The 15,830-nt window shown below is 47.7% G+C and overlaps 1 protein-coding gene across 1 annotated transcript in view; it reads right to left on the minus strand.

Annotated features, from left to right (window-relative positions):
* Nucleotides 1-1,124: 1,124 nt before the first annotated feature.
* Nucleotides 1,125-15,830, minus strand: part of LOC149333835 (uncharacterized) — a 45,119-nt gene continuing 30,413 nt past the window's right edge. The window contains exons 6-8 of the mRNA XM_089556122.1: nt 14,093-14,270; nt 8,514-8,650; nt 1,125-1,531 (exon numbers count right to left, since the gene is read on the minus strand). Coding sequence (XP_089412248.1) covers nt 1,125-1,531; nt 8,514-8,650; nt 14,093-14,270 — 722 coding nt within the window. The remainder of the gene's footprint in view (nt 1,532-8,513; nt 8,651-14,092; nt 14,271-15,830) is intronic.

Consider the following 15,830-nt stretch of genomic DNA (forward strand, 5'->3'; position numbering starts at 1 on the left):
CAATCCATTTTTCGTTTCAGTAAAAGTGGCTGTTTTAGCAGTCCTAGTGGCCTCTTTATTTCCTTCCAGCGGGACCTCGGTGTTCAGGGTGGTGCATGGTGATTTTAACACATGCCTAGAGACCAACTCTATCTATGCAAAGTCTCTTTCTCTGCCATTATAACTGGCAGTCCATTGGCGTTGCTCTCCGATTATGCCATTCTACTGTCAAAAACCATTGCTACTTTGGGCTTCCCAACAAACTTTAGAAAAAGATAGTCGCCTCTTGAAGAGTCAACAGGAATAATTGTATCACTGCTTGGCGAGAGAACTTTTCCAGTATAAAATGAACCTTGTAGTTTGTCGCTGAAGCGGTTAGTACGGTTCAAGTGCGCGAGCACAGCTGCTATTCACGCCTAGAAACACGGATCACGCCGACGGAACTCGGCTAGTACCGTCTCTCAGAACAACCTGTGCGCATGAGAGCGTCCTCTTCTTCACAGCACCTATCCCTACCGCTCGTCCTTGACCATCCCTCTCCAACCAGCAGCGGTGAGTTGCCTACGCAGGGCAGACATGTTCACGGAGAGCAAAGTTCACGGGAAAGTCGGAGAACGAGGCTCTAACAGGTAGTGATTTTAAATGTATTCTTCCTAACTGCGTAGATTAGATACGCAAATATTTATGCACTTGGCTACGCCTTCTCTGTCTTGCATGCTAGGATGAATTGATGTGTGCATAGGTTGTAGGAAAGCAGGAAAAAGATGCAGACGGAAGTTTTTTGGCAGTTCAGGAGAGCTTTTTGCCTTGATAGTTGAAGCTGCAGCTGTGAAAAAGTTCGCGGGAATATTAGACTAGGGCTCTTTCTTGAGTCCCCAGTGTAATATTCGCGTTAACTTCTTCATAACTTGTTTTTGAGAACATACAAAGACGTGAGAGGAAAACTGTAAACTGAATCTAACGGAACTAGGTTTGTGGCTCATGCAACTCGGTACAAAAGCACAAAATGAAAAACGTACAAATTGAAATATTTATTCGGTCATGATGCTGAAATGAAGGCAACTTAAACCCCGAAGTCTTTTCTTGTACGGTTGCACCGTGTTAGGGAATATGCATATGAATGCGCATAGATACCTGAAATGGTTTTATTCCTCCTCGAAAGCGGGAACCTTTGCGTCGCGTGGAAGCCATGGAAATAAGGCTTGCAGCCAACTGTCTCCTGGAGTGTCGTACGCTGCACATGCTTCCCCATTTCGCCTTCTCATCCGAGGTTGGTTGGAGGGCACTCCGGATATCGCAAAAGTGGTGATCTGTTCTGTGACCTCTTTGGAACACTCCCTCAGGAGCCAGTGGCCTGCCCCTCGATAGTAAACCACAGTTGAACTGTTCAACCATTTTCTGTTGTACTTGGCAACTGGCGTAGTAAGAAATGCATCCTGCACCCCCCACAAGATGAGCGTTGTCACGTTGATTTTACGATATGGAAAGTTTTTCAGCTGGTCGCTATCGTTGTTGAAAGCTCGGTAGTAATTGATGGCACCTGTCAGTGCACCTAGAGACAGGAAAAATAACTAAGTACAGTTTTCACAGAGCTCCCTGCGGTTGGGTCAGTTGAAAAATAGTTGTAAGAGTCATACGATTCAGCATTAACTGCCAAATGCAGAAACAAAGATTTAAGACACTACGGCTACAAAGAAATAAATTGCTGTAGCATGTCATAAATTGCTTGAACTAATATGTGAATTATTTGAGCTCTCGAAAACGCTCACTGTAACTAATCTTGCTTTCTATTCTGGCTTTATTTACAGCAGCACAAACGAAAGACAGACACTTAATTTCAATGATGTCAATTCCTCGGGAGCGATAGAGAAAACAGGCACTTTTTTACATATACAATTTTTACCGTGTGGAGCATTCTTTCACGTTGTGTTCGCAAGTTTGTTTTTACAACCGCTCTCATCAGTAACGATAAAACGATTGACTTCACTGTGAATTGACTGCCCTAAGCCCGGCAGAAGCGAAGAGCCGAAGTGGTAAACTAAGCGCTGAGCGCGCGCTGTCTTCATCCTGTCTTCACCAGACAAACACTACATGGATCGTGAAATTCGGAACAAGATCATTGACGACTTTGCCGATGTTGATCAGTAAGCTGATGGGTCAGTTAATGAGTGCATGGTTTCTTCATATGAGTTGAGTGAAAAGACGCATGCTTCAGTGTATAAGAAGGAAGAATCGGAAAAATTAAGGGTCAGGGTAGCACGGAACCACAATATCATATTTACAAGACAGCAAGGCGACGGGACTTAAGAAGGTGATCACTAAAAATTTCAGGAGCAAGAGCAGCGTTATTTGTTTCCTTGCGGTTCATCCCTACACTTCGTTCAATAAAATGGAGAGTTGAGCTAGTTTATCAAATGCTTTGTTCATCAAATGCTCCAGTTTCCTGCAAATGCATTGTAGATTGTCCCGAAACCTCGAGTACGTTGACGTCTAAACCAATGCGAAAATCAAGCGTCTGCACAGCACAATGATCTGGCGCCTTGGTACTGAATGTAGAAAAAAATTCTTGTCCAGTGTTCCGAGTGGAGTTCGAGCCATTTCAACAGCTCCTACATGGGGTGCCAGAGACTAGTGGCCATCGCCGCAAATATTAAAGCTGAAGGTATAATACGAACGGCACTACTTTCTAGCGAATAAATATACTTCTGTGTGAGAGATGGCGCCATTCCAGAGCGCTGCTAACTGCTGAATGAAAGTACAGGCAGTGCTCCCTTCGCACTGGCACATATCGAAAGACAATAGATCATTTTCATTGCCATCGCTATCATTTATCCATGAGTTCTACGTTTCCACATAGTTGGTGAAAGTTGTGTGCTGTTTTTTACCATTTCTAGGATTCGTAAAATTCTGCCGCCGGAGAGCGGAGCAGAATGAGCCATGAGCTAGGAAGTGCCTGGGGAAAAAAAAATTCACGGGCGAACTTGAGACTTGTTGCGACAAATCTGCGTTAGCTCTAATGGTTGTCCATTTCGCTTTTATATTGATTGCCTTTTCACTGCCACTCTGAATTGGCTTTCTCATTCGTTCCACTGACGCATGGGCTTCTGGCAGATGGTGGCTTCTGTATGCTGGAGGTGGGTAGGAAGTGTATTAAAGCTCGTAGTTGAGAGATTCATTTTGAGTTGTTGGTGCTAGGAGCTGCATCTACCCGTCCCGAAATAAGGAGTTCCGGGTGGAGGCTTGCGTACACACACAAACCACAGGTTTTTAGCCTAAATTGGAATAAAATGTAAAAAAGGAATGTAAAATAGGTCTGGACAGTGCTGCCTTCTCTGAACGCACTCAACGCAGAGAGGGCAACCAAGGCGGCTGAAGATGCCGCTGAGGACGCAGGAAAGCAGGCGAATACTCAGGGGCATCGAGCCCTGAAAGCCGGGCAACGTTTCGTGCGCTGGAAAGCACAAAATATAACAAATCCTGCTGTCGAAAGAACATGAGAACGTCAAAAGCAGCATGAGATGCCGAAGGGGTTGTCCATGTCTAGTAGTAGTAGTAGTAGTAAAAGACTTTTATTCGACCAAGATTTATAGGCCGAGCATTTCGACCGCCTGGGCGACCAGAAGCCGCTGTTCTTCTTCCCCTTCAGCGCCAAGCCAGTCGAGCCAGGTGGTGATGGATAGAGAGGGTGGGGGGAAGGAACCCGACTGCTGAGCAGCCGGGCAATAGAAGAGGCAATGGGCCAGGTCCGCATAGATATAGGGGCAGTTGGGACAGGAAGGGTCCGATCGATAGCGATAGAGGAAGATGCGGGACGGGGTGATAACTGCATTCATCTGAATGTGCCGAAGAAGGCGAGACTCCGGCACCGTGAGTGATGGATGAGGGGGAGGGTAAAGGCGTTTGTCGAGGCGGAGCTCAAGGTAGACCTCTTTTATGGTGCGGCGAAGAGTGAGTCTCCCACCGTCCTCCGAGGGCTTGGGCCAGGGGATCAACGGTGCCCGGAAAAGTGTGTCGCGGGCGAGCTGATGGGCCAGCTCATTGCTGTCAATCCCTGAATGCCCAGGGACCCGAGGAAAACGATGGAAGGCTGCAGTGCGGAGACCGCTCGTTCGACCTCCTGTTGGAGAGAAGGGGTCAGGGTGCGTTTCTGTATGTGGTGTATAGCGGCTTGTGAGTCTGAATAGACTGTGTACTCTTGGAGAGAGGGAAGGAGGGCAAATGACTGGAGGGCATGCGCAATGGCGAGAACCTCGAGGGACAATGCGTCTGGAGGGTGTAGATGCGGCCCGCTGGTGTGGGTTTCAGGAGCAGGGAGGTGTGGATGGTACAGGGCGTAGCCGCAGGAACCTCGAGGAGCCACGAAAGAGGCATCCGTGTAAGCTACACCCTGGATATCAAAGAGAGGGGAATGGTGCTGTGCGGCCGCATGACGACGTCCGGCGTGCAGGACGGGGGACATGTTGTCGGGAGGGGAAGCATACGAAGATTGGGAGCGGGGGTGGGAATATGAGAGGTAAACGGGGAGATTGGAATGGGCGAGATACCCGCTTGAGTCAATAACCACTGACCCTGACGGGTAAGGGAAAGCCGGGCAAGCTGCGAGTCACGATGGAGACTGAGAAGAGAACGAAGAGGATGGAAGAGGCCTGTGGCAAAGAGCTTAGTGGTAGAGGTAGTGATAGGGAGGTTGAGAGCTGCCTTGTAGAGGCCCACAAGGGCAGTCTCAAGAGCGTTAAGTTGAGTCTGAGTGAAGGAAGCGTAGGGTGCAAAGTACAAGACCTTGTTGAGGGCCAGCGCGTGGGCAACTCGGCACGCGTGAGCCTCGTGGAGACCTGAGCGTCGAGTGACCACGCGCCGCAGGAGGTGAGTTACAGAGTGGCAGGTGGTGACAGCGTGGTGGAGGGCTGCACATTCTTAGCCGCATGCAAAGGGAAGCCAAGAACTTTGCACTGTGTGACGACAGGAATTGGAGAGCCAGAAAGGTGGAGAGAGACGAAGTGGTTGTGTGAGCGCTGGTAGGAGGAATGGTTGAGAAGGAGAAGCTCGGATTTCTCAGGAGCAGGAGAGAGACCAGCGGTGGTGAGAAAGGAGTCGATGAGATCTAGGCCACGTTGCAGGGTGTCCTGTACGTGACCGGGAGAGCCAGATGAACACCATAGTGTGATGTCATCGGCGTAAAATATATGATGCAGGTCGGGAATTTCAGCTAGCTGGGAGGCGAGAGGGGCCATAGCGAGATTGAAAAGAGTAGGAGAGAGAACAGCACCTTGAGGAGTGCGACGGGTGAGGTGGTGTGGGTTAGACAAGTGGGTATCTACTCGAAAGCGAACCACACGTTTAGAGAGGAATGAGCGGATATAGGAGTACATGCGGGAGCCACAATCTAAAGAGGCGAGTTGAGAAAGGATGTGATCGTGGCAAACACCGTCAAAGGCCTTGCGAACATCGACGGTCACAAGTGCGCAAATTTGAGTGGGTGTAGGGGACAGAAACGTTTGCTGGAGAATCAGAAACATGTCCTGTGCACAGACGCGGCGTTGGAAGCCAATGAGAGAATGGGGGAAGAACTCCCGTGCCTCAAGAAAATCAGAGAGGCGAGTCAGAGCCATTCGCTCAAGGGTCTTACCAACGCACTACGTCAGGGAGATTGGGCGGAGGTTAGAGAGAGAGGGAGGTTTGCCCGGCTTTGGAATCATAGAAATAAGGGAGGATGTCCAGGAGCTCGGCAAGCAGCCGCTCTGCCAGGCCTCATTGTAGGTTTGAAGGAGGAATTCTTTGGCGCAGTCAGGAAGGTTGCGAAGTGGGGTGTATGTAATGGCATCCTCACCGGGAGCCGAGCGTGAGCATTAGCAGCCAGAGCAGATTCGAGCTCCCGGAGAGTGAAGCATTGGTCCAGATCGGGGTTAGGTCCACCTGAGTACACCGGGTAGGAGGGTGCCAGAGAGGCGAGTTGATCAAAAACTTCGGAGGGAGTCCCCTGAGTGAGGGCTTTAGCTAGAGTGGGAGCAAGGGCAGGCTTAGTGCCAAGGAGGGATTTAAAGAGACCATGCGGATCGCGAGTGCAAAGAAGAATCAAGGCCATCACAAAGAGCACTCCAACGAGAGTGCTCGAGGGAGGCGCAGTGGGCGACGATCTCGGCCCGCAGAGCAGTGATCCGGGAGGAAAGTTGGGCATTGTGTGGTTGTGAGCGAAAGGAGCGTTGACGACGTTTACGGCGACGCCATAAACGGAGAAGGTGAGGATCTGGGTCTCGGATTGGGTAACGAGAGCGAACGCGACGGCTACTGGACGTGAGCGCTGCAGAGATGCGCGACGTCCAGTCGTCGTAGGATTGAAAGGAGTCGGAGCAGAGATTAGTGCGAAAAACATGCCAGTCAGTGTGAATAACCGGATGACAGCGAGGGATGTGGGAAAGAGAGGCGGTGATGTGGATGAGAAAGTGGTCACTTAGAAGAGTTTCGGCTGTCACCTGCCAGCGAAAGGAAAGTGAACCCCGAGAGAAAGTGAGGTCGGGTGTCGTGGGGCGTTGTGAGGCAGTGCCCGCTCGAGTAGGAGAGCCAGGAGTATTAAGAAGGGTGAGGTGGCGTTCCTGGGACAGACAATGGAGGAGGCGGCCGGGTTTGAGGGTTTGTGGGTAGCCGCAGAGTGTGTGAGGGGCATTAAAGTCACCACCAAAGAGGAGATGGGAGGTAGAAGGAAGGGAGTGAAGGAATTTGCCCAGAGCAGAGAATAAAGAGAAAGTGACAGGGGGGTTGTAAAAAGACAAAAGGACGAGTGAGATGCGGGAAGATGGGTGGTAATAAACCACACCAACTAAATATTTAAGGAGGGTGGAGGGGATGTCAATTTGCTCTACGAGCACGTCACTGCGTACATAAATAGACGCAAGTGTGTGGCCGTAGTGGCATGGTAGGCGCGGTAGCCTAGGACATTGCGGGCTGTCCGGGTCTCCTGGAGAAGGAGAAAATGAGGCAGAGAGGGGCGGGTGAGTAGATACTGGTGGAGGGGACCCCCCTCCACCAGTATTGTGGGAAAGATTTCGGCAGTTCCACTGCACAATCTCGAGGTCCTCGCCAAATGCCATTATGATAGTGGAGAGGAACGCGATGGTACGCGTTCCTTCTTTTTTGCCGGGGGCAGTGACTCATGGACGGATTGGAGCATAGATGTGAAGGATTCCAATTGCTTTGATTGTGCTTGGAGGGTGGTAAGAATCTGGAGAACCGAAGTTTCCAGCTGAACCAAGCGAGTGAATAGCCGCCGCGGTGGCTCAGCGGTTATGGTGCTCGGCTGCTGTCCCGAAAGACGCGGGTTCGATCCCGGCCGCGGCGGCTAGAATTTCTTTGGAGGAGAAATTCTAGAGGCCCGTGTACTGTGCGATGTCAGTGCACGTTAAAGAACCCCAGGTGGTCGAAATTTCCGGAGCCCTCCACTACGGCGTCTCTCATAGCCTTAGTCGCTTTGGGACGTTAAACCCCACAAACCAAACCAAACCAAGCGAGTGAATAGAAGAAGGTGAGGACGGCAGTACGTTGACAAAGCTATAGATCTGGCCGAGATATTAAACGAGCACGGATAGTATGTTCTGCGAGCCGTCGTCTTATGTGGTACGCCATTCCTGCAATAGATTTCATTCCTATGCCACCCCGCCGCGGTGGCTCAGTGGTTACGGCGCTCGGCTCCTGACCCGAAAGACGCGGGTTCGATCCTGGCCGCGGCGGCTGAATTTCTTGACGGTGAAATTATAGACGGCCGTGTGCTGTGCGATGTCAGTGCACGTTAAAGAAACCAAGGCGGCCGAAATTTCTGGAGCCCTTCACTACGGCGTCTCTCATAGCCTCAGTCGCTTTGGGATGTTAAACCCCAATAAACCATTCCTATGCCTACGTGCTTTGGTTAGGTTTATGGTGGTTTAAAGTCCCAAAGTGACTAAGGCTATGAGGGGCGCCGTATTGAAGGGCTCTGGAAGTTTCGACCACCTGGGGTTCTTTAACGAGCTCTGAAATCGCACACTGCATGGGCTTCGAGAATTTCGCCTCCGTAGAAATTGGACCGCCGCGGCCGAGATCAAACCCCCGTCTTTCGGGTCAGCAGTTAAACGGCATAACCACTCAGCCACCGCGGCGGTATCCTACACCTACTTTCGACGAAGCAGAGGCTTTGGCAGACTAACTAAGACAAATCCAAACCATAGCCAATGATATCAGTGACAGGATAAGAAGCATTGTCTTTGTGCCGCTGCATTTTTTGGCAGAAAGGACGACTGAGAAAGCCGAACAGAAAATATATTCTTGCTTCTTGCTTAGCGCATATGCTGTGCACGTGCTTTTGTGGGCACAACCAAGTTATGCCTCTTAGGTACTCTGGGAAAAGTAAATTAATCTAATAGCCGCCCTTTAGATGTTACCGAATATGAATTTTTTAATGGAAACATCTGATAGCGGATGTGCAAAAAGGCCACCTAGGTACACTGGTGAAATACCGCGTTCAGCATCGCGGCTGCGTGAATCAGCTAGGAGAGGAATGTACGTACCATCTTGTGCGAACATGTATTTATGCGCATTTTCCTCGTCTTCGGTAAAACCTTTGTGGACATTGTCAAAGAACTTGAAGTCGTTCATGATAAGATATTCCTCCGGAACAACTGGGTGCCGGAAAGGAAGCATATACCTGCATAAATAACAGAAAATAGTGAACAATGAGCTTAAGTTTTGGAAGTATATGAGATTTATTTAACAAAACTGCCGGTAGAAGACCTCGGGAGCAATAAAACGCAATGCCGGAAATGGAAGGAACAACAAAAAACTAAGCCTGTGTTGTGATGCTTACTGCTATCAAACTAATAGCTATTAAAATTTTCTTCATCGGTTTTTGGAAGCATGCTTTTAAGGACGCCCGAGTGGGCCGCATCTTGGCTGGCCTATGAAATGTGTGCGAAGTGACCGCTTAGAAATTTAATGAGACTTAGAAATTTGTTGCTGATTTGGAGAGTGGATGGAAGAATTTATCACGGATATTGTCAATTTTTTTAGTTTCGAATGTCTGTTAATAAAAAATACTTCAATTCCTTTTAGACGTTTACTGAAGACTGGAAAAAAGGAATGAGAGATTTTTGCATCTTGGCTTTTAAGATGATTAAAAAGAATTAAAAAGTTAAAAAATATAAAGAATTAAAAGAAAGGAGGAGAAATTCTAGAGGCCAGTGTACTGTGCGATGTCAGTGCACGTTAAAGAACCCCAGGTGGTCGAAATTTCCGGAGCCCTCCACTACGGCGTCCCTCATAGCCTTAGTCGCTTTGGGACGTTAAACCCCATAAACCAATCAACCAAAAGAATTGATTACCTGTTTCGTGTAAAATTATCCATTGCGAAGCTATTTTGTGAAACTTCATGTGGACACAGTGTGGTGTTATCTCGACAGAAGCTGGTGTTATCATCCAATAATAATAGCATCAGGGCATCCTTAGACCTAGTCAGCCTGTGCTCTAAGAGTTTGCTTTCAGAATTGGTACTCGACATTAAACCACATTCACACCATCAAACATTCAACACAATAGAATAGGCAATGGGCCAGGTCCGCATAGATACAGGGGCAGTTGGGACAGGAAGGGTCCGATCGATAGCGATAGAGGAAGAGGCGGGACGGGGTGATAACTGCATTCATCTGAATGTGCCGAAGAATGTGAATGTGCTGCTCAGCAGTCGGGTTCCTTCCCCCCACCCTCTCTATCCATCACCACCTGGCTCGACTGGCTTGGCGCTGAAGGGGAAGAAGAACAGCGGCTTCTGGTCGCCCAGGCGGTCGAAATGCTCGGCCTGTAAATTATGGTCGATTAAAAGTCTTTTACTACTACTACTACTACTACATTCAACACAGAAGAAATAAAACAAAACAACGCCTATATATCGCCTTCATAAAATATGATGAAGCATTTCATTCAGGCAAGACATCCGCTGTAATGCAAGCGTAATGAGGGCGGGTGTCTGGCAGGTGGACGCGATCTCTCCGAAAATATTTGCTGTGTGCTTACAGGAGGTATCCAAATAATTAGATGGGAAAGAGCTGGCAGTAAAAATGATTGGAAAATACCTTAGCAGTTCTAAAGACACTACCATGTTAAGTAACTAGAGGTAAATAGAGAGGAAGATTAAAGACATATATGCAAATTGAAACTCTTGGACTAGATTAGAGGGCAGAATATGAAACCAATATTAACACGGGGAAATGTGATAGGTAGCAAACGACTGAAACGAGTAAAGGAATAGACCTTAGGGAAGGTAGCGACCACATATCCGGAGTACTTGAGAGGAATAGCAAGGAGAATAAAAATGGGGTGGACTGCATTTTCAAGGTGTCTTCTTGGCATGAACTGAAGTTTACGAGCGCTCTTAAACGTCAAGCATATCATATTACTGCGAAATCACTAATCCGGTCGTTCTGACCCAAACAAAATCGCCTCGTGTTTGTTTCTCCGTCGGTCGGAGAGCAACTTGGATCTCATATTCAACAAGTGGAAGCACCTGCCATCCCCGGGCACTGTATCGGGAAGAGTAAACTGGATCGCACAAATTCTACCAGTGACAGAACCTGCCATGTCAGGCAGTGATGCACCGCTGAAACTCTGCACCACTGCGTCGGGAGCGATATGAGGACTCTCAGGGATCTATGAATGTTAAGTACAGAAAAACTCAGCGTAAAGAGTAATTGAAATGCAAATGCTAGGTACTCCAATAACGTTAAGAGAAAACGTGATAGCAAATTGACTGTTGGAATAAACGTTGATAAATGATATTCTAGAGAGAACTAAGAAGTAATAAGGGCATGTGCAAGGTGGCGGAAAGATAAATAATGGTATATCCAGGTAACATAGTGGATTTCGAGATAAGTCATAAGTTGGACGGGGCGGCAGAGAATAACTTTTAAGAATCAAATTAGTAAGTATGCAGCGATGAGGCGACAGCAGCTGGCTCACTTGATGATTTATTGAAGATCAATGGAAGTGGTCTGTGTCCTGCAGGTAGATTTAGGTTTAGGGGGTTTAACGTTGCGAAGTGAATCAGGCTATGAGGGACGCTGTAGTGGAGGGCTCCGGTAGTTTCGACCACCTGGGGCTCTTTAGCGTGCACTGAAATCTCACAATACACGGGCCTCTAGAATTCCGCCTCCACCGAAATTTCCTGCAGTCGATGTAGGTAGGGGACCGGGATGGTCGCACAGGAGATCCCGACGTGTGCATTGTAGGCAGATGCTAGATGCGCTTGGCAAGCACTATCGGTGCCTCCATGGGGTCCCGAGGAAGTGGTTTCCGTAGATTTTTTGTAGTTTTACAAGTAAATTAATCAAACCCGTCGACTGCAGCTAAGACGGTTCGCGGTGAAGGCACTTCTCAGTTCCGAAACGCTGTTTGCCGACTGAGGTCCGAAATTAATTTTGAATTATTTCAGGCCCAGTAACGAGGCGCGTAAAAAATTCTGATGCTGAGAGCTTCGAGCTAAGAGCAGCCGATGTTTCTATCGGAAGGAGGTGGCACATCTGATTCATGAATATGAAGAAAATTTTATTGAACGAGTGGTACTTTAAATACTGTGATATTTCATCCCTTTCCTGAAGATGAAAAGAGTGGGTCAACTGAACGTATGCAAAATACTAACCGCAGTTTCGCAATACGGTACACCTTCATCGTATACCGTTGCAGTATACCGCTGCAGCCATACATGGCCGAGCAAGTACGAGGATACCTTATCCATATTATCTCGGAGCTTAGGCTGACAGTGTTACATGGTAGACATCCGAAGAGTGGGATGCCATGAATGATAAACAATATGTGAATTTAATGGACGCTGGCCTAGCGCGAGCACGCCGTCCCACAGAACTTCTGGCTTCGTCTTAGTCGGCACGTTACCCGAGGCCACCGAGCGATCATCCCGATCGTGAAAGAAAGATACTGACGAAGATGCGCGCAAAAAAGTGATTGGCTTGAGATCATGATGCAGGAGAGATGGCAAGGTTATGTAGTGCTGGCCGCCGCGATGAAAGAGATGAGCGAATCAGTCCTTGTGTACGTAGCTTCCGAGCCGCCAGGAGCCGACGGCCTAGGCCGTTGGATGTGCCGTACGGCTTGGGCAGGGCGGCACTGTATTCACATATGAGCGGCGTCTCGGGTAGGTAGGTCGGTAGGTCATGGCGTCGGTTTCATGTCTGGCATGCTGGGGTGCCACCTTTCAGCGCGGACCAAGAACTCACGGCCGACGACCACGGCTGACGTAGGACGCCGAAGCTCCCGGACCAGGACGCCGATGATACCCCGCAAGCTCCACCAATTGTTACGTGGCGGCTAGCCGAAGAATGGGACGCGATGAACGATGAACGAGAGATGATTTAATGGCAGCTAGCCTAGCGAGAGCGCTCCCTCCCGCGCCACCTCCAGCGTCGTCTTCGTATCCAGAATATGAAGATAAGCAGGAAGTCGTAAGTGAACAACAAACTGATAGGTTTATAAAATACAGAAGCCTGCTTGAGCGATAGATGTCATGCTTTTCTATACCACACTTCCAAGCCTGTTGGGATGTAACTGAAATCCTCCGCTTCAAGTCGTCTGCCTTGAGAGACTACCGTCTGCCATAATATTTAATTGACAATGATGTCGTCTGGCTTAATGGCATTTAATTCTCCTACTGTGTGGATGTATGTGATCTGTTTCGTCTTCATTACCGCCTTTATTTGACTTCACATCTCTTTATTGCTTCCTGAACAGTGAATTCTGAAAACAACTTCACACCATGTGCTTGCGAAAGAAACGGGATTTTTTTTTTGCTGGACAGTGTGATGTAAATAAATGACGAATTTCTGTGACCTAAGAGTGCGAGTAAAACATGACTGAAAAGTATGAGACAGCCCTGAACTACAGCTACTATGCACTTCCTGTTGCGCATATAGCACAGGAGTCGGAATAGCATGTCCGGGTTAAACAAAATATTCCTACCACAGACAGTCACCGATGCGTGTACACGATTCTCTTGGTTTTTCCTGTTAAGAGCAAATATTGCACAGCAGCTGTAGTTGTGTCCATGTAACTGAAGCCGTAAAGCGTTTTGTGAGAAGAGAGTTTGCTTAAGCAGACTAGTCAGCGTCTTTTATAGCTGAAGACGTGAAAATCTTTTCTAAGACAGCTCTCAAGACGCCTTGACTAAGATGTCTGCTGACAGGTATTAAAAAGACGCTGTTTGATACTGGCCTAGAAGAGATCTTAGGCAAGGCGTGAGGAAGCTGTCTCAGGAATGATTTTTGCGTCTTCAGTTAGTAACGCTGACTAGTCTGCTTAAGCAATCTTTCTTGACATCCTTGATCAGAAGACCAGAGGACTTCGTCACAAAGCGTTTTGCGGCTTCAGCTGCATGGGCCCATCTGCAGCTGTTGTGATTTATGCTTAGCAGGAAAAACCAAGAGAATCGTTTTGCCATCCCAAATATGAAAACAGATGAAAGCTCAATTAAGATGTTATCAACACGTACACGCATGGGTGACTGTCTATGGCAGAAATATTTTAGTGCCCCGGACATATTATTCCGATTCCTCTGCCATACGTGTGGCAAGAGGAAGTGCATAGTAGCTGCAGTTCACGGCTGTCTCATGCGTTTTAGTCACGTTTTACTAGCACTCTTAGGAAACAGAAATTAATCATTTATTTCCATCACACCGCCCAGATGTCTTTTGCAGCCCAAGAACTCTACGACCATCGGGGACATGACAAACAGATACAAGTAATCTGTGCGCAGTGGAGTAGAAATGGGTTGTGCGTGCTCAAGAAAATGCGGAGTGTGCTCAAATTTAGAACGAAAAGAAAAAGAAAATAGAAAACTTAGGAAGAACAACATAAGCAATGCAGCTGAGAAAAGAGACACAAAAACAATGAAAAAGAAACGTTGCAAGACATATGACCTCTGAGAAGCTCTTGCCTATTCAAATGCATGATTTTTCCCTGCACGAGGATGATTATCGATGAACAATGGCTGTCGGTAATCACTGAGCTAACACTGCCTCAATACCTTGTGTCAGCAATAAATTACCTTATAGTTTCGCACAAGTGAGGCGCAGTGAGCGTAAGTACTTGCCAGGACATCCTCATTTGCTTTACGCTTCGCAGCAGCTGCTTTGAAAAGGCCTTGGGGTGCATGCCGTTGATGATCACCATCTGTTTGATCATGTGCTCGTACAGCGTGGCGAAGCAGAAGGCGATCATGCCTCCCCAGTCGTGTCCCACCAGAACAACCTTTCTCTTTTCTCCAGTATCTGCAGGAAGAAGCGAGACAGAAGAAACGGTGCTTATACATCAGCAATGAGCATTATTTAATCGGCTTATAATAAAAAAATTCTGTACCTGTATTTTCTTGGTTTGGGAGAAGTAGCCGAAATTTTCTGCTAAGAAGTATAACAAACTTTTTGCTGCAAAATTGTAGAGAAATTGTCGCCATTTATTGGTGCCCCTCCAAGGCTACGCCTTTTCTCCATGAGGTTGAGGTTAACTCATAACGTTTAACGCCTTATGGCAAACTGCACATAGCTTCTCTTCTTCATGCTCACAGTTATCCTGCTTGAGGAGCGCTTTGTAAGCGCTAGAGTGTTCGGGATTTTGTGGCAGGTTAGCGTTTCCACTTTCGGGAATATAAAAATGCTCCTGTATTGCTGCTGACACGGGAAGTAACAAAGAGGAAATATGCGTAGCAAGAGTGCATAAACGAAAATTATGGTCTGCCGGTCCACTACCACTGCACATGAAACTGCTGACAGCTGAAGATTGGTTACTAAACAAAAACAGTAGGTGTTTTAACCTTTTCAGTGTCTTTTTTTTTTTTCTGGGAGTGAGCCACGTACAAGAAGAGAGCCGTTTCGGCGGCCCGTACGATGTAAAATGGCAACTTGCGACTGAAATATGAAAGAGAAATGAAAGACCGATTCAGTGCTCTTGTGTTTCCGCTGATAAGGGTGCTGTAAGCTAGCCCGTGGATGGGTAGCGGCGCGCGCCCCGTATATTTGAAGCACCTGTAGCGGACACGCCGAGAGAATGGTAGAACTTCTACAAACTTACAACAGATAGCAGAACCGCCCTTCCGAATGTTTGAACAAAGAATTCCTTTAAGTTGGGCGTGAGGCGCTGACGCCGAGCAACCAGGGCGCATCAGGAGGGGGGGGGGGGGGGGTTAGCGCGCCTTTGATCGATTTACTCTCGGGCGGCTTTTTGTAAAGCTTCAAGGGCAATGCAAATCAGCATGCTGGATATTCAACCTGTGTGATTCTTGTTTTGGAGGTAGAATAACTGTTTTGACTGGACTAAGTTGCCTTCTCTATAAAACTCGTGTTCCTTTTTATGAAAAGGTCAAAGCGCAGTGAAGTGGAATCTGCGAGATCTTCAAGTTAACGATTCGCATTTATTTTAAAAGGTGTTGCTTGCAGAAAATGTTAGGCAGATGTTGCGAGCTGGAACTGAAAGCCTTCGTTTCCTTTAGTAACGAAATATAGCAAGTTAGCCGTGCTGAGTGCGTAGAGGGTCCAGAATTTAGGTCGCCTGTTTTTAAACTTGCGATCTTCGTTAGAATGAAGTGGAAAGAAGAACCTGAAATGTTTGTGATGCACCTGATATGAACTCTCCTAATGGTTTCCTTTTTTCAAAGCTGAAAGCTATGAGGCACCTTTTCCGACTTCGTGTGTGCAGTGCCCGTTAGCCTGCGGTACTTAACCATCTACAAACTGTTGCCGCAGTAATGCTAGCTAGTCTCATTCTGGGTATTTTAAAGTACCTTACACAACGGGGCTACACTTCCTGAATTTAGTGGACGAAAAACTATAATGGGA

This window comes from Amblyomma mixtum, chromosome 8, assembly GCF_055824585.1.
Source record: "Amblyomma mixtum isolate Tamu chromosome 8, ASM5582458v1, whole genome shotgun sequence".
In the NCBI taxonomy this organism is placed as follows: Eukaryota; Metazoa; Arthropoda; class Arachnida; order Ixodida; family Ixodidae; genus Amblyomma; species Amblyomma mixtum.